This window comes from Ambystoma mexicanum, chromosome 12 (genome assembly GCF_040938575.1).
Source record: "Ambystoma mexicanum isolate Mex_15411 chromosome 12, UKY_AmexF1_1, whole genome shotgun sequence".
In the NCBI taxonomy this organism is placed as follows: Eukaryota; Metazoa; Chordata; class Amphibia; order Caudata; family Ambystomatidae; genus Ambystoma; species Ambystoma mexicanum.
Window position 1 is genome coordinate 613,149,546 of NC_090936.1, and position 27,982 is coordinate 613,177,527.

At 48.8% G+C, this 27,982-nt stretch overlaps 1 protein-coding gene across 3 annotated transcripts in view; it reads left to right on the forward strand.

The window, feature by feature from the left end:
- FTSJ3 (FtsJ RNA 2'-O-methyltransferase 3) overlaps window positions 1-27,982 on the forward strand; it is a 416,394-nt gene that overhangs the window by 309,407 nt on the left and 79,005 nt on the right. For all 3 annotated transcript variants that reach the window (XM_069629038.1, XM_069629037.1, XM_069629039.1), the window contains exon 19: window positions 19,780-19,882. In XM_069629038.1, the coding sequence (XP_069485139.1) occupies window positions 19,780-19,882 (103 nt within the window). The remainder of the gene's footprint in view (window positions 1-19,779; window positions 19,883-27,982) is intronic.

The following is a 27,982-nucleotide window of genomic DNA, read 5'->3' on the forward strand; positions in this document are numbered from 1 at the left end:
CTAGCAGTTTGGGCTGGACTGCCCCTTTTGGGGAGGGGCGAGCCTGATTTGCATATGGTCTCTCCCCTTCTGTAATGCCTTGGCAGGCAAAGAACAATGGTCTGGAGGGTTGCCCAGAGCAATGCCAGTGGTTAAGATTCATTGTAAACCTTCCAGCCATCACCTCTTTGTTTTTGCTTTGTCACCCCGAGTGGGACGGGTATGCCCAGACGTGGGTCCCGTGCCTGCTGGGCCTAGAGACCCAAGCTACTCCTCACTGATGAGGCCCAACAAGGCCGAAACATGTTTGGGGATGCTTGTGGCCTCGTGCAGAAGGGATGTGACCTAGCAGTTTGGGCTGGACTGCCCCTTTTGGGGTGGGGCCGAGCCTGATTTGCATATGGTCTCTCCCCTTCTGTAATGCCTTGGCAGGCAAAGAACAATGGTCTGGAGGGTTGCACAGAGCAATGCCAGTGGTTAAGATTCATTCTAAACCTTCCAGCCATCACCTCTATGGTTTTAAGATAGTTTGTTGAGCAGGTTTCGCCACCCGGTGATTCGGACGGATCGTGGCGATAGTACTCACAAATCTAACTCGTCCTGGGGGCGAATTATGCCCAGTAGTTCCATAGCCTTGGGGCACCAGGCTTGGTGGGCTCCCGCTCTTAGGTATGCCATTAAGTTGGACCAGTCTGAGGTGAACCGCAAGTGGTCCCCTTTGACTGAGTAGGTGAGCCATTCCAAGGCCACCAACGACCAGAGTTTAGCCACCCATTCATGTTCCTGCGGAGGGGACTTCGATTTCCATTTCCGGGCCAGGACCAGGGCTGCCGACAACATCATCATCAGGTAAAGCTTGCGGTCCGCCTTAGTAGCTAAGGTTGCCAGAATCCCGTTGAGGCCTAACATGTCAAGCCCTCTATTTTGACCTACCCTGACTCCCAACACCTGGGCAACCGCCCGCTTTACCGGAGTCCAGAACTGATCCATTTTTGGACACTCCCACCAAATATGAGCCCAGGAGCCCACTGCGCAGCACTCCCTCCAGCACAACCATGAGACATTGGGGTATATTTTATTTAGCCTGACTGGAGTTGGGTGCCACCGTAACATCAGTTTCAGCCACATCTCCCGTATCTGGATAGATCTTGTAAGTTTTGGGATCTGAGACCACAGATTCATCCATGTCGGTTCCTCTATGCCCGTCCCCATGTCCTGCTCCCATTTGTATCCATATATTTCCTGGACTGCAGGGTTTCTCCCAGTTTAATAAATTTATAGATGGCCACCAAAACTCCCTTTTCTTCCGTGTCCGTGTCTAAATACTTTTCAAACGGGGTGAGGGACCGAAACCCTGCCTGCCTAACCAACGGCTGGGGGACCCAATGCCTGATCTGGAGATTTGAAAACCTCTGCTTCTCCCCTAAGCCAAAGTCCTTCTTACACTGCTCAAATTGTTTAACATCAGCTCCAACAAACACATCCTGCACCATCCGGCAGCCCCCCTGGAACCAAGGGTTGAAAGTCAATGGATTGGTAGTTGCTGGAGTGAATTGTGGATTACCATGTAGGGGAGTGTACGAAGAAGGGAAAGACGTAATGTGCGCCCTTTTAACGGCTTGATCCCGAGCCCTGCCCGTGGTCGCTGTTATATCGCTGCAGTACATTTGGGTAGGTCTGTCAGGCCTCAGCAACCACATAACTCCCTCTAGGTTCCCTCCCACCACCACCCTATCCATCGGCCTCCACACTTTCCCTCTGTCATTCCTTTGCCAATCTCTAATCACCTCAATCTGTGCTGAATCTATCGGATACGAAACCATCAGGGCCTGGGGCTTTGCTGGACGGTAAGTTGTTAATTACCCTTCTAACTTCGTCGACAGTTATCTCGACTTCCAGCGCCTCCCTTTCGTCCTGCGAGATCTGTCGACAAACTGTTTCATTTAGATAGGCCTCCTGTTCGCGAGTGTGGGCTCGCCTGACCTATAGAGGTTTGTGTAAAATTTGCAAATTTCACCCTCTATATCGTATTCCTGGTTTAAAGAACCCCTCCCTTGTCGCCTGCCTCCTCCCTTAGCTTTCTGGCCAGAAGGCAGTCCGATTTATTAGCTTTAATATAGTATCTTTGACACAGCCAGATGAGATTACGCTTGGCTGCCCTTGTTTGAATAAGGTTCAACTGCCCTACATTCCTTTTTAGTGGCTGCTGACAGTTTACTGCCCATCCGAGCCATGATGTCTTTGAGTCTGGCTTCTAGTTGTTGCTCCTCCAGTCTCCATTCCCGTTCTCTTCTGGCCTTGATCGCTATGATCCTCCCTCTAATTGTGGTCTTGGGGGCGTCCCACCAGAGTTGTGGGGCTGTGTCATCCCAATTGTTGAGGACTTTAATTTTAACCTGGCGATAGTGAGGCCCTTTTTCCCCCCTCTCTCATGTATTTTAATGTGATTTTTGAACACTTTCTTTTGGTTGTGGAGTCTGACAAAATCCATAGGCATCATCTTTTACATTGTCACACAGCACCTTCAGTGCAGTGACACAGGGAAGTCTTTCAGATTTCCCCAACATTTAAATACCTTCTCTTGGATAAACTGTAAAGTGAAATTGACTTTACTTACATTTGTAACTTTCTAGACCCAACACACATGATCTTACGATAGGGTGCCGGAGGGGTTACTAAGTATCCCCTTTGTCTAGCTTCTCATGAAACATTTTTATGTTGCCCTTTCCTCAATGAATGGCTGGTGGCAGTGGTTTACCTTTTTTATTTTTTATTTTGCTTTATTGGTTTTACAAAAACAACGGAGAAAGAATAAAAAAGAAGAGAACAGGAAAAAAAAAGAAAGCCAGGAGCCAAACAGTAAGCAAAGAAAATTATACATCTTCCAGAGGTACATGTCAGTCAAATCAAGACAGAGTAGAACATGTTATTGGAATCACTTAGTTTTGTGACAGTCCCGTGTTTCTCGATGTGTCACTTCCACTGTTCGCCTCAACCCACTCCCACCCGCCTTCCCCACTTGGGTTAGTGTACATCATATATATAATCGTTTAACGTAAGTACTAGAAATGCACAATTGACACAGTGCAACATCTGGCAGCACCATGGTCGCTGGAAATGAGTCTTTCACCCCTTGTAGTGTTCTTTAAGTTTTGCATCATAAGGTCAAGCCTTTGAGGGTTCCTCTAACTGGCAGTCAGGGGTAGGTGTAATATATTTACTCTTGAAGTCCATCCATAAGGTTTCACATTTGGCTGCTTTATTATGCAGGGAGGCAGTGATTGGTTCCATCACATAGATGTTCGTGGCCAGTTTAATCCATTCGGTCTTTCGTGGGACTAAAGGAGATTTCCATTTTATCGCTATCAGGGCTCTCGCCGCCAACAATAGTTGGGGGGGCCAGGCCTTTCACCCGGAACCAGTCCTCTTCGTCCTTTTCGAGGCCAAACAGTACAAGGCATGGGTCAAGTTCCCTTTGGATCTTATGTTCCTCCTTAATCCATCCCAGGACCTCGGTCCAAATACTTTGATATGTGGGCAGCTCCACCACATGTGCCAGTAATTGGCAGTTTCGCCACAATTCCTCCAGCATCTCGGGCTCATGGACTGGGACATTTTAGAAAGTCTGAGAGGATTATAATGCCACCTGTGTAGGAGCTTTATTGCATGGACTTATATTGGTTGGATATGGAGGATTTAGGTGCAGCTCTACACATTAAGTCCCATTGCTCGGGGAGTATCTCTTCGCCAAGGTCTTTCTCCCATCTGGCCCTAAGGGAATCTGTGGTTCCACCTCCCGTTGCTAGTAGCGTCTGATAGATTACAGATATAAGGCCTTTCATTTCTGATCTGGAGTCTGAGTCTCTCAAAAGCGGTAAGGTCTCTTCTCAATTTTCCTCTGCATTCAGGTTTCGTTAGCACCCCTTTTAATTGGATAAAGTGGAATGTCGATAGATTGCCTATCCCTAATGCCGTTGTCAGATCCGGTAGTGTGATGAACGAGTCCTTTCTTTGGAGTTGCCCTACCCTTTCCGCCTCGTAACATGACTGGAACTGCTCCACATTCGGGATATGGTCGTTTATACCAGGAGACCACAAGTGACTGAACGGGGATGGCCAGGTAGTGACTTTGCACATCTCTTCCCAGTGCGCCATATGTTCCATATGCTGGTCAGTATGGGATGGTATTTAATTTTCCTTTGCACCCATTGGTATGGTGACCATAGCCATTCTGCTACTGTGGCGGGGACAGGTAATGATTGTCCATCTGTACCCATTGAAGGTGTTTGTGGTCCCTAAGGTGTGGGATTAGGACGCGCAACTGGGCGGCTTTGTAGTAAGTCCTCAGATCGGGAAGGCCTACTCCTCCCTTGTCTTTGGGGAGTATAAGTGTATCATATGCAATTCTCGGCTTCTTCCCCTGCCAGATGAATCGCATCATGATCTTTCGGGCATCTATGAAGAATTTTTTGGGCATCTCAATTGGTAGCATCTGGAAAGGATAAAGAAAGCGGGGGAGGCACACCATCTTGACGGCGTTAATACGCCCCAGCCAGGAAATCGTCAATTTGCTCCATTTCTTGAGATCTATCTCAAATCGCCGGAGAAGCGGGGGGAAATTAGCCTCATAGAGGTCGCTCAGGGTTCTGGTGATCTGTATACCCAGGTATTGCAATGTTGTGTGTTCCACATTGAGCCCCAACGAGAGGAACTTGGCATCATTCTCTTCAGGGGTGCCTTAGAGGGGGAAGAGTATGGACTTTGATTTGTTTACTTTAAAGCGGGAGCACTGGCCATATTCATCTATTAGGGTTAGGGCATGGGGGATAGAGTTTGTAGGGTTAGTTACGTGTAGAAGGATATCATCTGCGTACAACGCTGCCTTATATTCCACCCCTCCCAGCCGTATTCGCTCTATTTGGGGGTCGTCTCTAATTCTTTGCGCCAGTGGTTCAAGAGAGTGCAAACAGGATCGCGGAGAGGGGTCATCCCTGTCTGGTCCCTCGCTGTAATTCGAACCACCTGGAATATTCCCCGTTCACAAATATTGATGCTTTGGGAGAGGCGTATATTGCTCGTATCCCATCACGGAGTTTGGGGCCTATCCCTACTTTCTGGAGGACTGCTCCCAGGAAGTCCCATTCCACCCTATCAAAGGCTTTTTCTGCGTCGATTGATAGGAGGACCGGATCGTCTGGTATAGTGTGTGCTGCATGGATGAGGTGTAGAGTTTTACACATGGTGTCGGCGCCCTGCCTCCTGAGAATAAACCCAACCTGATTGGGGTGGATTAATTTAGGCATTAAGGTTTCCAGTCTCGCTGCCAATACCCTGGCATTGATCTTGGCGTCGAGATTGAGGAGGGAGATGGGGCGGTACGACCCACATAGTTTGGGGTCCCTCCCCTCCTTAGGGATTACTGTTATGAGCGCTCTCTTGAAAGAGTCCGGTGCGACCCCAAAGTCCACTATCTCATTAAAGAGTTCTGTAAGGAAGGGCGACAGTTGTTCACTAAAGGTCTTGTAGAAGCCGGCCGTATAACCGTCTTCACCCAGAGATTTCCCTAGTGTTAGCCGTTTGATTGCGTCACGGATCTCGTGTTCAGCTATTGGAGTATCAAGGAGCTCGGCCTCTGTGTATGTTATTGTGGGCAAGGTAACTGAGGACAAGTAGGAGGATATGGCAGACTGGGCAGAGGTCAGTTCGGAGGTGTACAGGTTTTCATAAAAGTTGGCAAAGCACTCAGGTATTGAGTGGGGAGGGTGCACCTTGGGATTGGTGGTCTCTATTATCTCTTTCACCTTACGTTCCGCCCTCCGTTCCCTTAGCCTGGCAGCTAGTAGTGCGTCAGCTTTGTCCCCCTTCTCATAGTATGTCTGCCTAAGGAATTGTAGTTTCTGATGTTTGTTAATCTGCTTAGAATCACATGCTGTGCATAGGTCCGACATCCAGTGGTCACTGCGGAGTATTGCATTTTGTTTTTCGTAGTCGAAAAGGGGACGTCGACAAGGCGTGTCTGTAACACTATCCCTATAGTGACGTGCGTTGTACCCACAATCCCTCACGCGTCGAGGTCCCTCAGATTGTTTTTTTCCGCCCAGTTTCTGGTCGCCTTTCGCGGAGCTCCTAGAGAGACATTGCTATACTTACCACGGACCTCGGTCCTTTTGTCATAACTTAATATACTGGTAACGATCCCTCCCCCTCGACGTTAGCTGTGAAGCTGTTTCTCCGCCGAACTATTTTCGACGGAGAGGAAGAGCGGAGGAGATCCTTCGGCGCTGCCGAACACGTGGCCTGGCCTCGACGGCCAACTTACAGTAGGGAGAGTGGGGGTTAGAACTTTGTCTCTTCTCTTTGAGAATGTCTTTCTTTCTCCCTTTTCTTTCCCTTGGGGTTGTTATCGCCAGCTATTATTGCCTCAGCTATGGAGAGGACACCATTTAAGTTTTGCCCACGCTGCAGGGGCAAATATACTTGGAAAGATAAGCACAAGCTCTGTGATCGTTGCTTACCCCTCGATCACATAGAGAACAGCTGCGCAGCCTGCAAGCTCTTAAAACCCAGGACTCTTAAAGAACGTAGGGTTAAGAGGTGGGCAGACTACGCGATGTCGAAGTCAGTTTCCTCACCCGCTGCCGCTGTTACTGAAAGTGACGAGGAGTGCGATAACTCGACGTCCGTTACGGAAGTCATGAACCCCCAGAAGGAGCGCTCACGCTCCTCGTCGTCCGTCCCCGGCCCCGACGGGCTCGGCTCACGCCCTGCTTATGGGGATGAACACCCCGGCGACAAGGACGCACACAAACCCCATAAGGCTAAACACACTACCCACGGCTCTTCTTCGTCGAGAACGAAGGATCCATCAGCGCCGAAGGGGACGCAGGGCACTCCGGCGTCTACCGCAGACCGTAAAGGTCACAAGCCCCACCCGCAAACGCAGCCGCGACCAGCGATTGGGCTTCCATCTAACACGGGCGCTACCCCAAAAACATCCGACGCAACGCTCCATAGAGCGACCGTCGAGGTACAACGCGCAACGCACACAACGTCGACACCAAAGCCCTCGACGGACAAAATCGTGGCCGAGAGCCTAGCGAGAATTGTCGCCGAAGACGAACGTACGCGGACGACGAAACAAACGTCGAATACCGCGTCGAAAAAACACAAAAGTAGCCAGGAACTGCCCCTTTCTCCAAAGGACGCTTCCGAACTACCTGAAGGCTTTTCAGAAGGAGACGGGAACCTCTCGTCGACGCTGTGGGAGCGTTCGAAACGATTCGAAGGCGAAAACACTAATTTTCCCCCTCTAGACTATTCAGGGGTACCCCATGAGACCCTTGAAAGACTCCATTCTTGCATGGAGAAAATGGAAAGGTTTCTAGGAAACCAAGACCCACCCACTCACAAAAGACAAAGAGAATGGCCACAGGATGACCCTAGAGTCAAGATTCCTAGGCTGGTTGACCTCACTGAGGAGGAGCAATACCTCCAAGAAGATGAGGAGTGTTTGGGTGGAGAAGAAGAGGTAGAACTTGAGGAAGAGGGCTTCGAAGAAGATCCTTACACCACTCCTACAGGGTTTGAAGAGGATACAGCTACCTCGCAGCCCTGGCATTCACCGTCAGTGCAGCCTTGGCAATCCCCATCAGTACATTCAGACCCTGATGCCTTTCTCCCTTCTCCTCTCAAGGATTCACACGGGAACTCCTCTCCCATAGATGACCAACCTTCCCTCAATGCACTATTGCGCAAGGCAGCAGCGCATTTTGAGATTGATACAGGGGAAACTCTTCCAGACATCGACTTTGTAGAAAAAGTCATCAAAGAAAAAGCCCCTGTTAGCCAATCTATTCCTCTCCTGGCTTCTATTAAAAGAAGAATTTCTCCTTCCCTTACTAACCCAGCTCTAGTAAGAGGGGTCAACCCTAGAATAGAAAAGCTCTTCAGCCCTTCATCCTCTGACCCTTTATACATCAGAGGACACTCTATTCCAGACTCCCTTGTGGTTACCAACACAAGAAAAAGAGCAGGGGTGCCACTATCCACTAGTGAAGCACCTCCAGACAAAGAAGGCAAAAAACTCTACGCACTGGGGAAGAGAATCACGACCTCCGCCGCCTTCTCCACTAGAATTGCTAATAACAACTCACTTTTAGCTAGCTACGCAGATGCACAGTGGAACAAGCTGCGCAGCGAAGCAGAGGAAGCACCTGAACCTCTGCGTTCTCGCCTGCTAGCTATAATATCAGAGGGCACACTGGTAAACCAGGGCATCGTTAAAAACTCCCTAGATGCCGCTGAGACGGCTGGCCGCTCCCTAGTTCAGGGAATACTTCTCAAGCGCCACGTTTGGCTACGCAATTCAGGTTTTAAGCCCGAAACCCAAGCCTCCCTCATAAATAAACCCATTGAACAGACGCATCTGTTTGGGAAAGCAGTAGATGAGGCCCTAGAACATGCTAAAAAAGAGTTTGATACCATCAAAACTCTTGATCAAATTTCTAGGCCCCCTAACAGGCGAGGCTATGGTAATAAACGCTCCTTTCGTGGCCAAAGACAGCAGCAGAACCAACAACAACAATATTACTCTGGCTCCAACTGGCCCACCAACCAGGGTAACACCCAGTTCAGTCAAAGAGGCCAACGCCGTGGCAAAGGAAGAGGTCGTGGCTCCAGCCCCAGAGGTTCCACGCCCAATACCAGCAAATGACCCGAAAATTCGGGTCCCCTCCCATGCATCACCGGTCGGGGGCCGGCTAACATCGTTCCTTTCAGCATGGGAGGGAATCACGTCAGACCGTTGGGTATTATCCACCATAGCCCACGGATACTGCATCGAGTTCAACGGTTCCCCGAAGTACAAACCCCCACGGAACCGGCGCATGACACCGCAACACCTCTCCATTCTTCTTCAAGAAGTGGAAGAACTACTGAAGAAAGAAGCTATAGAGCCCGTCCCCCTATCACAGGTAACAGAAGGTATTTATTCAGTGTACTTCCTTGTACCCAAAAAGGACTTAACCATGCGCCCTGTATTAGATCTGCGCCCAGCGAACATATTTGTCAAACCCCAAAAGTTTCGTATGGTGACCTTACAGGAGGTAATCCCACTGTTATCACAAGGGGATTACATGACAACACTGGACATGAAAGATGCATACTTTCATATTTTAATGTTGCCATCGCACAGAAAATACCTCAGGTTCAAAATAGAGGACAAACACTACCAGTTCAGAGTACTACCCTTCGGGATAGCATCTGCACCAAGGGTATTCACGAAAGTACTGGCAGTGGCAGCGGCCCACCTGCGCAGATTATCCATCCCGGTATACCCTTACCTCGACGACTGGCTCATAACAGGGGATTCTTACGAAACATGCTTCTCCAATACCCAAAAGACCGTAGACCTTTTGTCCCAACTGGGCTTCTCCATCAACGAAAAGAAGTCCAGCTTAGACCCCAGCCAAACCAAACAATTCCTAGGGGCTCTAATTCGAACAAGGGACGGCCTCGTATTCCCCTCCAACGAGAGGGTCCAAAACATGCTGTTTCAAATTCCCCATTATGTAGCAGGCCGAGAGGTGACGGTACGCAAAGCAATGCGCTTGCTAGGGATGATGGCGTCATGTATTTATTTGGTACCTCACGCGCGCCTGCGCATGCGCCCAATGCAAGAGTGGCTCTACAGCCAGTGGTGTCAGGCCAGCGGACAATGGGACGATCTAGTGGTGGTCTCGCAGGCCTTGGTTCTCTCGCTACGGTGGTGGACAAAAGAAAACCTGTTATTAGGGAAAACTTTTGCCACACCCGCAGTGGAAGCCACTCTAACCACAGACGCATCCCTTACAGGATGGGGGGCTCACCTATCCCATCAAACGGCACACGGAGTGTGGACTCCGAGTTTAGCATCCAAGCATATAAACCTGCTGGAACTACTAGCGGTGTTCAAAGCACTGAAAGCCTTTCAGGAACACTTACAAGGAAAGACAGTGATGGTCCTCACAGACAGCACCACAGCCATGTACTACCTCAACAAGCAAGGGGGCACTCACTCTCCAGGACTGTCCAAGCTGTCCCAGAATATATGGAAGTGGGCTCTCAAACACAACATGTTCCTACTAGCACAACATGTACCAGGGGAACTCAATCTGCTAGCAGACAAACTCAGCAGAGACTTCCCCCTGCCCGAAGAGTACGAATGGCAATTGCACGAAGACATCGTCTTAGACATCTTCACGCAATGGGGATTCCCGGAAATAGACCTGTTCGCAACCCTGGAGAACTCACAATGCCAAAGTTACGCCTCCAGGTACCCCCAGAACCAGTCCAAGGGGAACGGTCTGTTGATTCAATGGTCAGGGAAATTTGTTTACGCCTTTCCCCCGACTCCCCTTCTCAACAAAGTGGTGCACAAGATGCACCAGGAGCAGGTTACCATGATACTAGTGGCCCCAATGTGGGCACGGCAACCTTGGTTCGCTCACTTGATGGAGATGTCCCTATCTCCCCCAGTGAAACTTCCCTGCCCGTACAACATGCTGTCACAAGACAAGGGCAGGACACTGCATCCATGCCCTCAGACCATGAACTTAGCAGCCTGGCTCCTGAGATCATAGAATTTGGACATTTACAACTCCCACAGAGATGTATGGACATCCTCAGGGAAGCCAGAAAACCTAATACTCGACACTGCTATTCTAGCAAATGGAAAAGATTCGTTATCTGGTGTAGAGGTACTAGCATCAACCCAGTTGACTGCTCTCCTACTGACATTATTCTATACTTGACCCATTTACTGGATTCAGGTTTAGTATTCAATTCCATTAAAGTCCACCTAGCGGCACTTTCTGCATACACCACTTCCCAACTTAAAGTGTCGTGGTGGAAGATACCAGTTATCAAAGCCTTCATGGAGGGGGTAAAAAGGATACACCCTCCGATAGCTAACCCAGCTCCCGGATGGGACTTAAATGTGGTACTTTCCAGACTCATGGGCCCTCCCTTCGAACCCATGCACAAGGCAACTCTTAAAGATATCACCCTTAAGACTGCTTTCCTAATAGCTATCACCTCCATTAGGAGAGTAAGTGAACTACAGGCTCTTTCTGTACTAGACCCCTTTGTAACAGTTCACAAAAATAAAGTGGTTCTACGCACACACCCAAGGTTTGCACCTAAATTCATCTCGAAATTTCATGTAAACCAAACTATAGAACTACCAACGTTCTTTCAAAACCCTTCCAGCTCGGGAGAAAAAAGTCTGCATACACTAGATGTACGCAGAGCTGTCATGTTCTACATGGAAAGAACCAGACCACTGAGAAAGACTAATCAGTTCTTTGTCTCGGTGGCAGCAGGAAGAGAAGGAGATGCGGTCTCAAAATCCACTATATCTAGATGGATTGTTCAATGCATCACTCTCTGTTACACTCTTGCTAAGAGAGAACTACCCTTCAAGCCAAGAGCACATTCCACTCGAGGCACTGGGGCTTCCATAGCATTCATTGCAAATGTTCCCCTTGAGTCCATCTGCAAAGCGGCTACCTGGAGTTCTGTGCACACCTTTACAAAACACTACTGTCTAGATGCACACTCTAGATCTGACTCCCAGGTGGGACAGGCAGTATTAAGACATCTTTTCTCTACTGTTCCTTCTCATAACCCACCGCCAACTCCGGGTACTGCTCGCTAGTCTATGCACAGCATGTGATTCTAAGCAGATTAACAAACATCAGAAGACAATGCATTACTTACCGTAAAAGCATTTCTGATGGTTGTATCTGCTTAGATTCACATGCGCCCACCCTTCCTCCCCGCTCGGATGGAAGGAACATAGACTTCCTTTATATCTCTCTTTCTGTACTCACTCACGTCTATAAGGCTCCCTCAGGGCAGAAAAATACAAACAGAGGGACCTCGACGCGTGAGGGATTGTGGGTACAACGCACGTCACTATAGGGATAGTGTTACAGACACGCCTTGTCGACGTCCCCTTTTCGACTACGAAAAACAAAATGCAATACTCCGCAGTGACCACTGGATGTCGGACCTATGCACAGCATGTGAATCTAAGCAGATACAACCATCAGAAATGCTTTTACGGTAAGTAATGCATTGTCTTGCGCACTACCTGGCCATGTTCCAACAGCCGTAGTTCCTCTCTTTTACGGTGAGCTGCATCTATTTTAGTGGGGTCCACCTCTGCGTTATCTCTACCTTCCGCCTCCAGTTGGTGTATTTCATTACGTAGTTTGTTTTCTACAATCTTACGTTCCCTTTTTAGAGGAGCCCTCGCGTATCAGTATGCCTCTCCAAGTAGCCGTCCCAGCTTCCCAGATCACTTGTTTGGAGACATCCCCATTATTGCTCACCCTAAAATATTCTTCGATCTCGGTCTCCATTTCATTTTTAAACACCACATCAGTCCAGAGGGACTTGTTGCAGCGCCAAGATCCCCCAGCGGCAGGTAGTTTGGTCCAGTTGACATCTGCTAGAACCATGTCATGGTCTGACCATGTTATCGGGACGATTCCAGAATAATTTGTGGACTCTGTGAGGTCAAGTGATAGGAATATATAATCTATACGTGTGAATGTGCCATGGGGGTTCGAATAGAAGGTGAAGCCACCCTCGTCAGGGTGCAGAGTTCTCCAGACGTCCCGTAGCTCGTATAGCTCCATCATGACGGCGAGTTCTGTGCGGTCCCCTCTATGCTGAGTCCTCGTGTCCGGCTTGCCTGGTCTCCAGTCCACGGACGGGTCGACCCACTGGTTAAAGTCGCCTCCCAGGATGAGATGACCTGCAGCTTCTAGTACTATTTTAGGGATCGTTTTCCTAAGGAATGAGGCCTGTCCGCTATTGGGTGAGTATATTGTGGCAATTGTGACCTGGACTTTTGCAATTTTCCCCACTATCAGAAGGGCTCCACCACTTGCATCCGACCAGGTCTTTTCCAATTCGAACCCAATTCCCTTCTTGATGATGATTCCGACCCCTCCTTTCCTGAGCGGGCCAGAGCCCCAGAATTCCATGCCTCCCCGCTTCCCCAGAACTCTCTGCTCCTCCCCTCTTGCAAATTTCGTCTCCTGGAGGAGTATGTCTGTCAGATCTGCAGAATTCTCTATGCACCAACGATCTCTTAGTAGGCGAGTTCAATCCCTTCACATTGACGGTCCTAATTCTGAGGAGACCCTTGCCCTTAGACTTATCAGGTGATGCCATCGGCGGCTCGTGTTTGGGGATCATTCACCCCCAGCAGCCAGAGAGACATGCAAGTTCCTAGTGCCACCTTGACTGTGGTGTATTGAAATGAACCCAGTAATGTCTGTACGCTTCCCAAGTCTCCGTTACCCCTCTCCCCTTTCCCCCTGTTCCGCCATAGCTGGTGGTGCTCGTGTGAGCTTGGGAACTGGAGGTGCTGCATGGGCAGCTGTTGGCGGCGTCCGGAACGGACTGGATGACAATGTGCAGTCAGTTGGCGGACCATCAGTGGGGACCGTTGCCTCACAGTCCCAGTCAGATATACCATCTCAACTTAAGGGTGAGCCCCTATCCCATTTCACCCCCCCCCCCCAACATTGTACAATTTCAACAATAGTAACAGACATGCAAAAGTTCAACGTTACGTGTGTTCCCCGGGTCGTCCCGCAAGAGTTCACGTTGCCTCTCGATCCAGAGGGGTGCCCCGCCTGCGGTGACACCCACGCGACAGATCTTGCTGGCTCGCCACCTCTGCGGGGGTCGGTGCCCCGTGTTTCAGCTGAGGCCATAGTTAGGCCGAATCGCATGGGATTCCTCTTCATTAGTCATTGTCAGGAGTGTTGTTGGGACGTCTGTATTTTCTCGATCCCTTTACTCTCTTCCGCCTGGGGCCCTGGAGTTCCCACTGTGATCTCGGCACCTCATTGTCGCCACCTTCATTGCCCCTCGGGCCCGTGCTAAGGAGGTCAGCAATGCAGTCTTTGATTTCATCGTCAGAGCAGAGGACTATTCTTCTGCTCCCATGCTTAAAGGTGAGCGAGAAAGGGTATCCCCATCTATACCGTGTGCCCTGGTCTTTGAGCCATTTCGTCAGGGGGCTGCAGAGGCGTCTGAGCGCTAATGTTAGTGAGGATAAGTCCTGAAAAATGGTGATTTGGGCGTCTCCCATTGTGAGTGGGCCTCCGGATCTGGCCTTCTCGAGTATTCTGTTTTTGTCCTGATATCGATGGAATTTGGCCAGGATGGAGCGTGGACCGCCAGGCGGCCCGCCAGCTCTATGTATGCGTTCTGTCTTAGGTTCATCCATTTCTTCATCAGCGATTAGTATTTTTATGATGTCGTGGATGGTGTCTTTGAGGTCCTTTTCAGTTTCGCCTTCGCGCTCTGGAATACCAAAAAAGCAGAGGTTATTCCTCCGCTCCCTGTTTTCTACGTCATCCATCTTGAGCCGCGCCTCAACCTCCCTTTTTTCAATGTTACAAATCCTTATGTCCATCTGAGTTCCAAGGGTGTCAATCGAGGCCTGGTTATTCTCCACACTTTCCAGCCGTTCTTCAAATCTGTCCATTCTCTGGGTGATTTTATCGATTTTACTGCCAAGGTTGGCCCCCATGTTTTTTATCTCATTTAATAATGTGGTGATGTCTCCTTTGGTGGCGGCAGCACTTACCTCCGATGTGTCTGTGGGCATGGCTGCTGTAGGTCTGCTGAACAGAGGGGATGGGTCGTAGGCGAATCTGGCCAGTTTGTGATGTGGGTCCATACAATGAGACCCGGATCAGAGGAGGCACACGCCCCTGTGTAGGGGGCCCTACCCTCTTTGAAGATTCGCAGGACTGCAGGCTCAGGGCCGTCCCCTATCTTTGGCACCTCATGCAAGTCGACGTGCAGCCATTTGGGTTTGCGGTGAACGTTCCGTGGGGCCGTGTGGCGAGTTCTTTGGATAGCACTCCTGAAATTATGGTCTGTGGGAGGGAGGATCGGCAGCGGCCGGATTTAGTACATCATTCCTGGAGGTGTCGCCATCAGTCGGGAGCACCAAAAATCCCAGAGCGCGTTCCACAAGGGGGGAGCACGTGTCCCCACTATATCAGTATGGGGGTTGCATAGGAGGTTGGTGTGAAGATTCCCTGAGTTCCTTGATGATCAGGGATCAGGTCGCGTGTGGGGCTGAGGGACTAGACCCCACCTCAGAGTGTCCGTTGCCTGGTGGGAATGTGTAGTGCAGTCTGGTATCAGGAGTCGACCCCCACAGGAGAGGCTCCCCTCTCCCAGAGGAGCACCCAGAGAATGTCGCCAATGAAGACGCCAGTGGGTTTTGGGGCCGAGGGGCCTGGCGTATGATGGCAGATGGGGGCCTCGAGTGGTGTCGGCCCGTTTCCGGGCTCCCTGATTCGGAGCCCAGGGGAAGCCAGAGCACCTCTGCGGGAGGTCCCCAGCCGTAGGGGCCGCGGGCACCCGTGAAGGAGCGCCGGCCGAAGCCGCGTATAACTCCGCAAGTATGCGGAGAGGTTCCTCACCTGGGGATCTCTGCTTTTCGAGCGTAGCGCGATGCGGTCCGCGATTCCTCCCCGTGGGCTCTGCACACCCCCAGTAGGGCCCGCGCCGTCAGGTAAGCGATGGGTTGAAGGCCCGGGTGGGCGCCACAGAGGCCGGCCGCCTGCGCCTCCAGGTCTCGCGGGGACAACCGCAGGGTGGCAGCGGCCGTCAGCCAAAGTTGTACTTTCGGTTTGCGAGCACTGAAGGGCGGGCTTCTTCAGATGGCGATCTATTCAGTTTCCCGTGTCCGATTTCCTCTGGGATTTTTCCTGGATGTCGGGGGGGGCCTTTGAGTCAACACCTCGATTCAAGTCCGTGGGGGGGGGGTCATGAGACGGGGGCTCAATGCGTCTCAGGGACCAGAGGCGCGGAAGCTCACCCGAAGGCTGGGCTCATTCGTGCGCCCCCCCTGGTGGCCAGTCAGTGGTTTACTTTTAACTACTGTGGTGTGCATTACCGCGGGCTGCATTTGCAGCTGTAGTAAAACCCCCAAGGGTACAATTTTTGTCAAAATGGGCCGGTTTTCTTTTTTCATCATTTCTTTGTGGAAAGGTCCTTCTTGAGATTTACTCTGCACGCCAGACCAGGTTTGGTCCCTTTGTTCATTTTGCCTTTGGCAGGATTCGCGAGTGAAGCCTGCCTCTTGCTCCAGAGTGTCTGGGGTAGGCAGGAATTGAGGGAGGTGCCCGAAACTCCCTGTGCTTAGTCTTCTAGGAGACCCAAATGCACTCTGGCGTGATTGGCTGGCTGACTCTCCGGCAAGGACTGCCACCCTGCTGGGTGAGTGACAGCTAGGCTGGAATGAATGGGAGAAAACTGTTTAAAAGGCGAGTCTCCTGGACTGGAAGGCAGTCAACCACTGGAACGAAAGAACCGAAGATGAGCTGGAAGAGGACGGCTGCTACAACTCCTGGACCGTTGGTTTGCCTGGTGAAGCCCTGCTGCAGGTCCGAATCGCCAACGCTCCATTCGACAGAGAAGCTCCTTCAAGGGCGGCTTCTTCCTTTTGAGTTGGTGGGACCAATTAACTCATAAGGCACCTGGATATCATTTTCAAGGCTGGTTAGGATTAACCAGGGAGAGGGACACCAGCTTGTGTTCTTGAATCTACAGCTACTGGAAACTGCAGTGACTCCATCTTGTTGGCTTTTTTCGACAATCCCGTGCAGTGCAGGAGTCACCCGATGTCCTCCTTCTTGTCCCCACGACTGAGGCTCAGGATCAGTGAGATCTGCAGGAACTGCCAGGAAACCACAACTTCAGCAGCATTTGTTTCTTCATAGTAAGGTACTGTGCCCATTCAATTGAGAAAACCTCTCTCTCGCAGTGAAAGTTCGTGAAACTTTCCCAACTTGCAGGCCTAATCAGCTTGTGACCCGACATATGATTCCTTTTCACCAAAACTACTTCTAAGAACTTATGTAAAGAGTTTACCGTTTGATACCAGAACTGCTCTTTCCTATCCAGAACACTAGCCCATTGACTTTGGCCTGGCCTATTGACTTGAATTGAACCATTCTGGTGATCTGAAACTATTTGCACTGTCTAACAAGTATATAAGATCTATTCTGCGACTTTATGCCTTTTTACTCCATTTGAAAGTTACTGAAGTGCCATTTTGCTCCCACTTCAGGGGAGCCTAACTGGTTCAGAAACGTATTGGTTTAGTACTGAAGTATATCTGTGTATATTAAGTCGCCTAACACTAGTAAATGTTTTTATAAATGATTGTGTAAAAAAATTAATAAGTGTTTCACCAAGAAACCTTGAGTATAACTATCTACTTTAACCACTGTGATTGTAAGTCCTTTGTGTAATATCTTGTACTGTTCACATTTCCTCTTGTGTGCCCTGCTACCACAAAACTGTGTAGTACAGACTTACACCAAAGGTTGGTTTTGCTTACACCTGTAGCCCTAATTGTATGTTGTGGTCCCAGAGGGAACTGTATGCAATTCTGTCTAACAGGAGGTCAGGGTTGTTGTAGTGCACCCAAAGGGTACTGCATACAATTGTGCCTAACACTCATGCAATTACCCTGCAGGAATAATTGGTGAAACCAACACATTACTACACTACTGCAAGGACGACTTCTTCCTTTTGAGTTGGTGGGACCAATCAACAAGACACCTGGACATCCTCTCGGAGCTGGCTTAATTTGCACTGCAGTCGCTGGTGGAATTGAATAGCCAGGGAGAGGAACACCAGTTTGTGTGTTGCTTTTAAGCTGGCCAAGAGCTCCAGGAAGATCCTCTGGACTCCCAGGAAGCAGGACTGACCGAGCCTGAGCCCCCTCAACAGAGTGTGGGACCCCAGATGCAAGGAAAGCCCATCTCGACAGCCAGGAACCGCATTGTTACTATATGCGGTAGACGCAAGGAGCTGGAACACCGAAGTGCCACTTGTTTGAAGATTGCCGGTTGCAGTCAGTTGCTGTCCCGTTGCAGTGCAGGAGTCCCCAGAAGTCCTCACTCTTGTCCTCACGACTGAGGCACAGGAACACCAGGATCTGCAGAGCTGCACTGGAACAGAAGTCATCTGCTGCACTTTTCTTCCGTTTAAAGGTACTGTAAATTCTGAGATAACATACCTCCTTGTTGTGCCACCATGCTTGTCCTCGTTGGAGACTTGTTTCGGTTGCTCTTGTAGAGTTGCTTGCAGCTTCTTTACGTCATAAGCCTAATCAGCCGGTGGCCCTATTTTGATTTCTTCTATTCTACAAAGACTTTTTAAACATTGTGAAAGACTTTCTACTTACCTGCAAGAAATGCTTCAGTTCACCTTGACTTTTGCTAACTTAACATTGGCTGGCCTGGCTCCATGAATGACTCTTCTCTCGTCTGCTCGTGTGTTTTGCCTTGTTTCCAGGAAAGGGTTAACTGACTTTGCATTGGGGGTTGGTGGTTATTGAAAGTACTTGCCTGCTTAAGAATAACTGTGTGAATACTTGTTTATTCTGAAACCTCTTTTCTTTGACACTACTCCCAAGAATATTCCAAATGCAGCGGTGATATAGTAATGTCGACAGCACCCTAACTATTGAAGTCACCTGGGGGTGTACAAAGTTTCTGGATGCCATCCCAAATGTGTATTTTCTGATTTACATTTAACATTTAGAAAACTAAGTGTGTATTTTTTAAGTGTATTTGTGCATTACTATTATATTGCCCCTTCTGAAGAAGGCTTACTCTGAGTCTTAAATAAATTAATAATGGTTTAATCGAGAAACCTTGTGTGTAAGAGTTTATTTGGATACTTGCCACTGTGAATCTCTGTAACTCCCTTACAGCTCACATTGACCCCTCTTGAGAAAAGCCTTGCTACTCGACCACACTACCAACCTGTGTAGTACAGACTTATACCAAAGGTTGGGTTCCTATTGCCAGGAGGTCAGGGTTGTGGTAGTGCACTCTAATGGTACTGCATACAATCTTTCCCAACACAGGGAAGGAACAAGAAAGAACAAGAAACACTAAAATGGCAAAAAAAAGAAGAGCAGAACCATTTTGGTGAAATGAGCACCCTTAGGTGCCTTTACTGCAGCTGTGAACACAGCCCGCGGTAAAGGTGCACTAAATTAATACAAAGGTATCGCTGCCACCAGACATTGACGGTAAGCTTGTCCCTGTAACAGAAATGTTAGTTTTAGCGTGAAAGGGGATACATTGCATCTCCACAGCACTCCACATAAGGTAGGGTACCCTGGCTTCACAGAATAACATGTAAAAGGGATCCAAAAATCCTTTCTACCCTTGGAAACTGTAGTTTTCTCAAGGTTAGCAAAAGAAAGCTTAAAAGGGGAACCCCTAGGGCATCCCCGCAACAATAGGCACTTATTGCCAATAAGTTGTTAGAGCACAGCTTTAAAAAGAGACTATGGAGAGCCTAAAAATGACACCCATAAAAAGACTGAAAGATTCTGTGAGTTTTGTAAAAGGTTCCCACTCACTGAGGGATTACGGAAGAAATCCCACTAGTAAAGCAAAATGTTCTCGGGTTGACCCAGGTGAGGAAGATTTACCAGTTCTGTGAAAATCTTACCTAACACGCATACTTTGTTGTTGGCACTCCTGTCTAGTTTGGCTCTATTTTTTCTCATTTCAGCGTTCAGCCTTTTTGTTCTGCTCTCACTGTGACTTTGCTGTGGATTACCTTCCTCTTCAATGTTTGGCTCTTTGCTTGCCAGACCTTCAATGGCGTTTCTGGCATTCTACTGATGTACGTTGGTGCTTTGCTTGTTTTTGATCACTCACATGTTTATACTTTCTCTCTCCTCAGTTAAACGAGCCCGGATACTGGATCCTGAAGGACTTGCTCTGGGGACAGCAATCGCAACGTCGAAAAAGAAGCAGCGAGATCTTGTGGACGGCTCCTTCAACAGGTACTGAAGAATGGCACGCAATGTGGAATAGATGTGCTTTTGCAGGGGTCCAGATCCCTGCACAGTTTTTATTACTAATTACATTGCACCAAAGCAGTGCTCGTAGAACAGGTAGACCTTTGCAAGGGCAGTAACCCCAAGCACAAGAACTGATCCTTTAAATTGTTCAGAGTGGGTGTTAAAGAAATATTTTCTTTTGCTGCTTCCCCTCCGTAGACCTCTTTGGAAATTCACCCCGCTCCCATGTTAGGGAGAATTCTCAGAAATGTGCTAATTCCCTTCTACCTTAGAGACCCCCAGCTCTTTTGCTGCACTTTAGGACTTTTTATCCCTCATATAATTTTAATATGATGTATTCTGTTTCTGTTTTGACTTTGGTGTCTGACAAACTCCATAGGCATTATCTTTACATGGTGTCACACAGCACCTTCAGTGCAGTGACACAGGAAAGTCTCTTAGATTTCCCCAAGGTTTAAATACCTTTTCTTGGATGAACTACTGTTTCCAAGAGCATTGAAGTGAAATTGACTTTACTTATATTTTATAACTTTCTAGACCCAGCACATACTATCTTACAATAGTGTGCTGGAGGGGTTACTTAGTATCCCCTTTGTCTAGTTTCTAATGTAACAATTTTATGTTACCCTTTCTACAGTTAATGACTGGTGGCAGTGGTTTACTTTTTACTACCATTTGGTGTTTTTCCTGCGGGTTGCTTTCACAGCCACGGTAAGGCAACTTGGGTGCCTCTTTCGTCAAAATGGCCCGGTCTTCTTTTTTCGCCATTTATTGTCACAACGGTCCTTCTTGGGATTTACTCTGCGCCCCTGTTAGGGGGAATTCTCCTAAATATGCTAATTCCTCTCTACCTTAGAGACCCCTTGCTCTTTTGCTGACCTTTGGGACTTTGTACTTTTAATTCTGTTTCTGTGTTTATTTCTTTGGTTATGGAGTTTTAGACAACTCCATAGGCATCATCTTTTCATTTGTGTCACACAGCATCCTCAGTGCAGTGACACAGAGAAGCCTTACAGGCTCTCCCAAGGTTTAAACACCTTCTCTGGGATAAACTGTTTTCCAAAGAAAGTAAACTGAAATTGACTTTACTAGTCTTTTCGAAATCCTAGACCCAGCACACCCTATTTTACAGTAGAGTGCTGGAGGAGTTACCTAGTATCTCCTATGTCTAGAAACTCTTGTAGCAGTCAAATGCAACCATTTCCTATTGAAATGGCTGGTGGCAGTGGCTTTACAACAAACTACCATGTGATTGCCTCCTTTTAGTGAATTTTTTTTAACTGACTGTAATAAATTAAGAAGTGTTTTACGAGTATGCGTCTATTTGAATACTTGCGATTGTAGACCTCTGTGTAACACCCTTACAGCTCACATTCCCTCTTGAGATGAGTCTGGCTGCTCAGCTCGCTACCAAAAACTGTGTGGTACAGACTTCTACCAAAGGTTGGTTTTGCTTACACCTGTAGTCATAGTTGTGTGTAGTGGTCCCAGAGACCTAAGATATCTGTTAGAAGAGTCATTGAATTCAATAGGCTAAGCCAAAGTCAATAGGCAAACGTTTTTGTATAGGATGCAGCACTTGTGGTAAGTAAATGGAAAAGTCTTTGCACAAGTTCTTGGGAGTCTTTGATGAAAAGAAGAAACAAATGTAGGGCCACAAGCTGATTAGGCTTGTGAGTTGTGGATATTACAAGCACTTCTACAGTAAGTGGTAAGTTATCTTAGACTTATTTTACAGTACCTTGGTAAAGAAGAAAAGGATGCAGCTGAGGACCTCTGTTCCTGTGCAGCTCTGCAGATCTCCCTGTACCTGGGCCTCAGACATGGGGATAAGAGGGAGGATGTCGGGGGGGACTCCTGCACTGCGCTTGGACTGTCAAAACTGTCAACCAGCAAACTTCACTTTCAGTGGCTGTTTTGCGTTTCAGCTCCTTACGGTACAGCAAATGGCAATAAGCGTGGTTCCTGGCTGTCAAGGTGAACTGTCCTTGCTTCTGGGGTCCCACACTCTGCTGAGGGGGCTCAGGCTTGGTCAGTCCTGCTTCGTGGGAGTCCGGAGGATCTTCGAAAAGCTTTAGGCCAGCTTAAAAGTAACGCACACAATCTGGTGTCCCTCTCCCTGGCTATACGGTTTCCTGCAGCAACTCTGAGGAAATTCAACCATCTCTGAGATGGGTGTCCAGGTGGCTTACTTTGGAGTTGATTGGTCCCACCAACTCAGTGAGAAGTCGTTCTTGCAGGGGCTTCTGTCGATGCAAACTTGGCAAGAAGTCACTCCAGCAGGGCTTCACTGGGCAAACCAACGGTCCAGGAGTTGCAGCAGGCGTCCTTCAAGCTCTTCTTCGGTTCCTTCGTTCAGTGGTCAACTCTGCCTTCCAAGCCAAAAGACTCACTTTTTTTTCAGTTCTCTCCTATTCATTCCAGCCTAGCTGTCACTCGCCCAGCAGGGTACCTGTCCTTGCCGGACAGTCAGCCAGCCAATCACCACAGAGTGTATTTCGGTCTCCTAGGAGACTAAGCACAGGGGGTTTTGGGCACCTCCCTCATTTCCTGCCTACCTCGGACACTCTGGCGCCAGTGGCAGGTTTCTCTCAGAAACCCTGCCAAAGGCGAAATGAACAAAGAGACCAAACCTGGTTTGGCGCACAAACTCTAGAAGGACCTTCCCACAAAGACCTGGCGAAAAAAGAAGACCGGGCACCATTTTAGCAAAGATGGCTTTATGCCATTTTGAAAAAGATGGCTGCCGCGGTTACTTTACCGGAGCCACGAACTATCGCGGTACTAGCAAACCAAGCTAGTTCAAAATTAATCCACTGCCACCAACCAGTCAATTGAAGAAAGGGTAACATAAAAAATGTTACAGGAGCATTTAGACACGGGATACTAAGTAACACCTCCAGCACTCTATTGTGCTGGTCTAGCAAGTACAATGCTAAGTAAAGTCAATTTCACTTTACTGCTCTGGGACACTGGCGTAACAGATGCCCCGCAGCCCCCGCGGTGCAGGCGGCCCCGCGACCAGATGTCCTTGGAGGGGGCCCCATTTGGAGTATAAAGTTAGCAACATTTCTTTTTTTTTTATTCACTCTGCATTTATAAAGAAATCATTTCTGTATCAGAAATAATTTCTTCATAAAGGCAGAGTCAATACAAAAAAACTTTCTTTTTGAGGTGCATGGGCTACCCCCATCCCATGACATGAAGACCCTAGGCTGGAGGCCTTCATGTCATGGGGTGCAGGACGCCCTATGACTTCAAAAATAGTTTATTTTTGAAGTCGCTCTGCCTTCATAAAGAAATTATTTCTGTTATGGTTCAGTCCATAACGGAAATAATTTCTTTATGAAGTCACAAACGACTTTTGAAGTATTATGGCTCCTCTCAACCTCATGGTGGGTGTGTGTGTGTGTGTGTGTGTGTGTGTGTGTGTGTATGCATGTATGCAAAGGATGCACACTTAAATGGATGGATGGCTCGGTGTGTATATATGGTGAATGGTGTGTGTGCTTGTGTTCAGGGGTGCAACAAAACCTACATTTCAGGGGGGTAACCCTTCAAATGTTGGGAGAGGCACTAACTTCACGTGTGGTGGGGAGGAGCAAACTTAATTGTGTGGGGGCATCTAACTTCTTTAAGTGTAAAAGCACCCACTTAGGACTGCTGTGAGAATGACTACTCTCCTGTTCCCCCTCTACCCTTCCAATCACTCCCCTGGCATGCAAGTACTAAACCCACATCACAATTTCAATTGCTTAAAAAATGTGGCATTTGAATGCAGGTACTAATAGTGAAATGCTGTACATTAGTAATTGCTGAACTGGGCCCTTGTTAACAGCGAAACCCAGGTGCTGTTTAACATCTGTGTCCTTTTCTGTCCGGCAACTGCTCTGTAGGTCAGCCAGGTTAAGTCAGCATAGCCCACAATTTTTAGGGGGCGGGGGGGAGGAGAGTGCTGAAGCCCAGTCAGCTCAATGGTGTTGCATCACTACTTGTGCTTAATGCCTTTATTACTTATTGGTAATCTTCATTACTCCTAGCTGTATTCTTCCTCGTCCCAGTACTTGTGTATGAGGCACAGTGCCTCATACACAAGTACTGGGATGAGGTAGAAGTAAATGAAAGTAATGCCTGACTTAGCTACCTGTTTTCTTCATTACTCCTAGTCCCACTCTTCCTCATCCCCGTACCTACCTATGAGGCAAGGAGCCTCATACGTAAGCAAAGGGACAAGGAAGAGGGATGTGGAGGGAATTCTAGGCCAATTAACTGATTTTGGATGTTGGGGTAGGAGATGGGAGGGAGGGGGGATGTGTGTGGGGGGGAGTGGGTTTTTGCAATAAATCATAATGGTCGTTCATGTCCATGCTAAGCAGGCATGATATGTGATATTAGTGGCAAGAGTCAATTTGGTGCAGCCAGTCTAGTCATTCCGCAGTTTGGTATGATTTTTTTTTTAACTGGGCTTTTCTGATAAAGCAGTCCTGTTAAGTGTAATTACCTTGCTAAACTGGCATTTGGGTTCTGCCAGTCTAGCCGTTTCTTACTGCGACACTGTATATTTTTCTGGGCATCTGTGATAAATTGATATGTTATGTTATTTTGCATTTATATAGTGCCTTATATACCATTGGTTTGGTCTGAAGGCGCTGGTCGGTTGAACGCCCTTGGGAACCGAAGTTCACATCAGTAGAGCGAGTCAAAGGTGCGTTTGGGCACCGGGTATGTGTGCAGCTGGTGTGGTATTCGTGTAATAGCTGCTGCTTAGCGGTAGGTGTGGTGGTTGAGAGATCAGGAGTATGTGTTCATTCTGGCAGGATTTATCCAGACGGAATGTGGCTGCGTTAGGCCTGAGGAGAACGTCTGGCTGGGGGGGGGGGGGGTGTGTGTAACCAGCAGTGTTTCCTTAGAATGATGTGGAGTGTGCGGTGGATGTTGGTATGAGAACAGTTGTACCGAATGGTGTCATAGTATCTCTGTGTTCTAGTTGAGTGGTGGTGTAAAGGAGAGAGTCATCGTGGTGGTGTGATATGATGGGTTATATGCTCTTTCAAACGTTATCTGCATTCCAAACCATACTATATATGTCCCGCAATTCTATGCGCTCCAGTCTGTTCCATGCACTCCGGTCCGCTCGACGCACTCATGCACTCCAGTCCGCCCCGCGTACTCTTGTCTGCCCCACGCATGCACTCTGTCTGCCCCACGCATGCACTCTGTCTGCCCCACGCATGCACTCTGTCTGCCCCACGCATGCACTCTGTCTGCCCCACGCATGCACTCTTGTCTGCCCCATGCTCTACGCATTCAGCAGCTCTACATACTCATCCGTTCTACGCAGTCATCAGTACTGGATGCAATCTGCGCTCGTTCGCTCTACGCACTCATCCGCTCTACGCACTCATCCGCTCTACGCACTCATCCGCTCTACGCACTCATCCGCTCTACGCACTCATCCGCTCTACGCACTCATCCGCTCTACGCACTCATCCGCTCTACGCACTCATCCGCTCTACGCACTCATCCGCTCTACGCACTCATCCGCTCTACGCACTCATCCGCTCTACGCACTCATCCGCTCTACGCACTCATCCGCTCTACGCACTCATCCGCTCTACGCACTCATCCGCTCTACGCACTCATCCGCTCTACGCACTCATCCGCTCTACGCACTCATCCGCTCTACGCACTCATCCGCTCTACGCAACACGTCCGTTTGCTCCATCCCCTCTACGCGCTCCATCCCCACCCACTAGTCTGTTCTATGCAGTCCTTCACTCTACACATTCTTCCGCTCAGCTCATCCATTCCGCTCTGCTCATCCATCCGTTCCCCGCACTCTCCATGCATTCCGCACTCATCCGTTCTACATGCTTAACCATTCTACGCACTCACCCGGTCTGTGTAACTCATCCGCTCTAGGCGTTTGTCCGCTTTATCCCCTCGCATGCTATGATGTGCACAGGCGCGTTATATGACATAAGTGTTTTAGGCATGACAAGGGAAGGAAAACAGAGGGAGGACAAGACAAATTATCTTACTAAGCCTAGTGTCATTCAGATGGTGCAAGTGCGAGAACGAGAAGTGCAAGGGGAAAAGGGGGTGCAAGGGAGAGGGGAGGGGAAAACAGGGCAGCAATGCACTAAGTGCAGCCAGGGCAGCGCAGCTCTGGGTAGTGCAAGGAGAACAAGGGTCTGTAGGTTTACAGTTACAGCCCCTGCTTGCGTGGTAGGCCAGGAGGCAGCGCAAGGGTGACTGATCAAGAAAGAGCCTGGACTCGGTGAGACTGAGGGTAGTCAAGCGACGAGTTGGTACAGCAGACAGGTAGGTCAGCAGGGCAGGGAGAGAGAAAGCAGAGGAGTAACGTTTTGAGATGCTTGCGGAACTCAAGGTGGTCCGGCTCAAGTTTAGGAGGGGCAGGGAGGCCATTCCAGAGGGAGGCACCTGCAGGGGAGAGGGATCTACCCCCCGACTCTCTGCCTGGCAAAGCATCTAACCCTTGGGGCTCGAGGGAAGGCATTTTCAAAGAGGGCGTTGGATGTAGTGTGGATCCCAGCCACAGAAAGCCTTGTGGTCAATGCAAAGGGTCTTTAAATTGATCCTTGCTGCCACTGGGAGCCAGTGGAGAGATTTCATGGCTGGAGAGATACGGTCCCTGGGCTTGAGGCCAAGGATAAGTCTTGTAGTCCTGTTCTGGATTAGTTGCAGAGGTTGGAGAGTAGAGGAAGGCAGTTTGAGAAAGTGGCTGCTGCATTAGTCCAGCCTAGAGAGAACCAGAGCTCTGGAGACGGTGATCTTCTGGGGGAAAGTGAGAAGGGGGAAGAGTGCCTTTGAGGAGGTGCGGCTGGTAGTGGGACTTCGAGAGATCGAGAGACCGACCGAGACCCCACTGAAAGTTAGAGGCGAAGGTAGAGATCCGGTGGGCCTAAGGGGCCAAGTAGAGGCTGAAAAACCAGGGTGAGAGGATAGAGCCCTGGGGAACGCAACAGGTAGAGAGAGGTGGCGGAGTGAAAGGGACTAAGTTGGACCTGGGAGGGGCGGTCCAAGAGGAAGGAGATCAGCCACTCCAGGGTCTGATCCATGATGCCCAGGTTCTCTGTCGAATGATCAATATGGCGTGGTTGACCGCGTCGAAAGCAGAGGAAAGTTCAAGGAGGATGAGGACAGAAGGAATGCTGGAATAAAGGTTAAAGATCAGATCTTCACAGGTGTTCAGGAGAGCAGTTTCCGTGCCTCTGGCAGCTCTTAAGCTAGATTGATGATCATGGAGACAACCAACAGATTCAGTGTTGAGAGTAAGCTGTCAGTTGCCCAGCTTTTCCAAGGGTTTGGGAGAGGGGAAACTTCTAGTGGCAAAAGAATTACAGAAATCGGCCAAGGGTGTCCATGTAGTCCTTGATGGTTCTGGAGGAGCAGGCGAGCGCTTGTTTCAATGACACTTCGATAGATGGGAGTTGTCAAGAAAACTGGTCAGGTGAGGAGAAAGGAGGAGAGAGAGATGGCCTAAGGGGGCAGAGAGAGGAAGAGGAGATGGTGGACAAGATGTCCTTTTTTTTTTAGCAGAGAAGCGAGAGGCCAAAGCCGTACAGAGGGCCTGTTGAGGGAACAGGAGAGGTAGACTGCAACATGAGTGGCCAGTTCCTTGCAGATTTTAAAGAGTTTGGCTGTGTTAGAGGCGACAGAGACGCAGGCTTGAATGTGTGCTCTCTTCTTGAGTCTTACTGCTTCGACTGTCATTTTGGTGTAACCAGTCTAGGTATGTCTTAATGTGGCCTGGCATGCTTTACAGTAAAGTTATGTGTCTACACTGGTCTACGTTGTGCAGCCAGTTGGACATTTTTTCTTTGTGGCACGACATTTTTAATAGCAAAGCATTAATGTTCATGTGCACTGTTGGTGACTTGCATGTATTGAATTGGTGTTAACCTACAAAACAATAGTAAACACTGCAGCTTTTTAGCCAATTTTTCTCAGCGTGCTGTATATTGCTTTAAAATACATATTTATATCTTTCTACTAGTGCATTGTGTGGCATACCCCTTCAGAAGCACGTTCGTGTGCATTGCTCAAGTGTGGTAATCT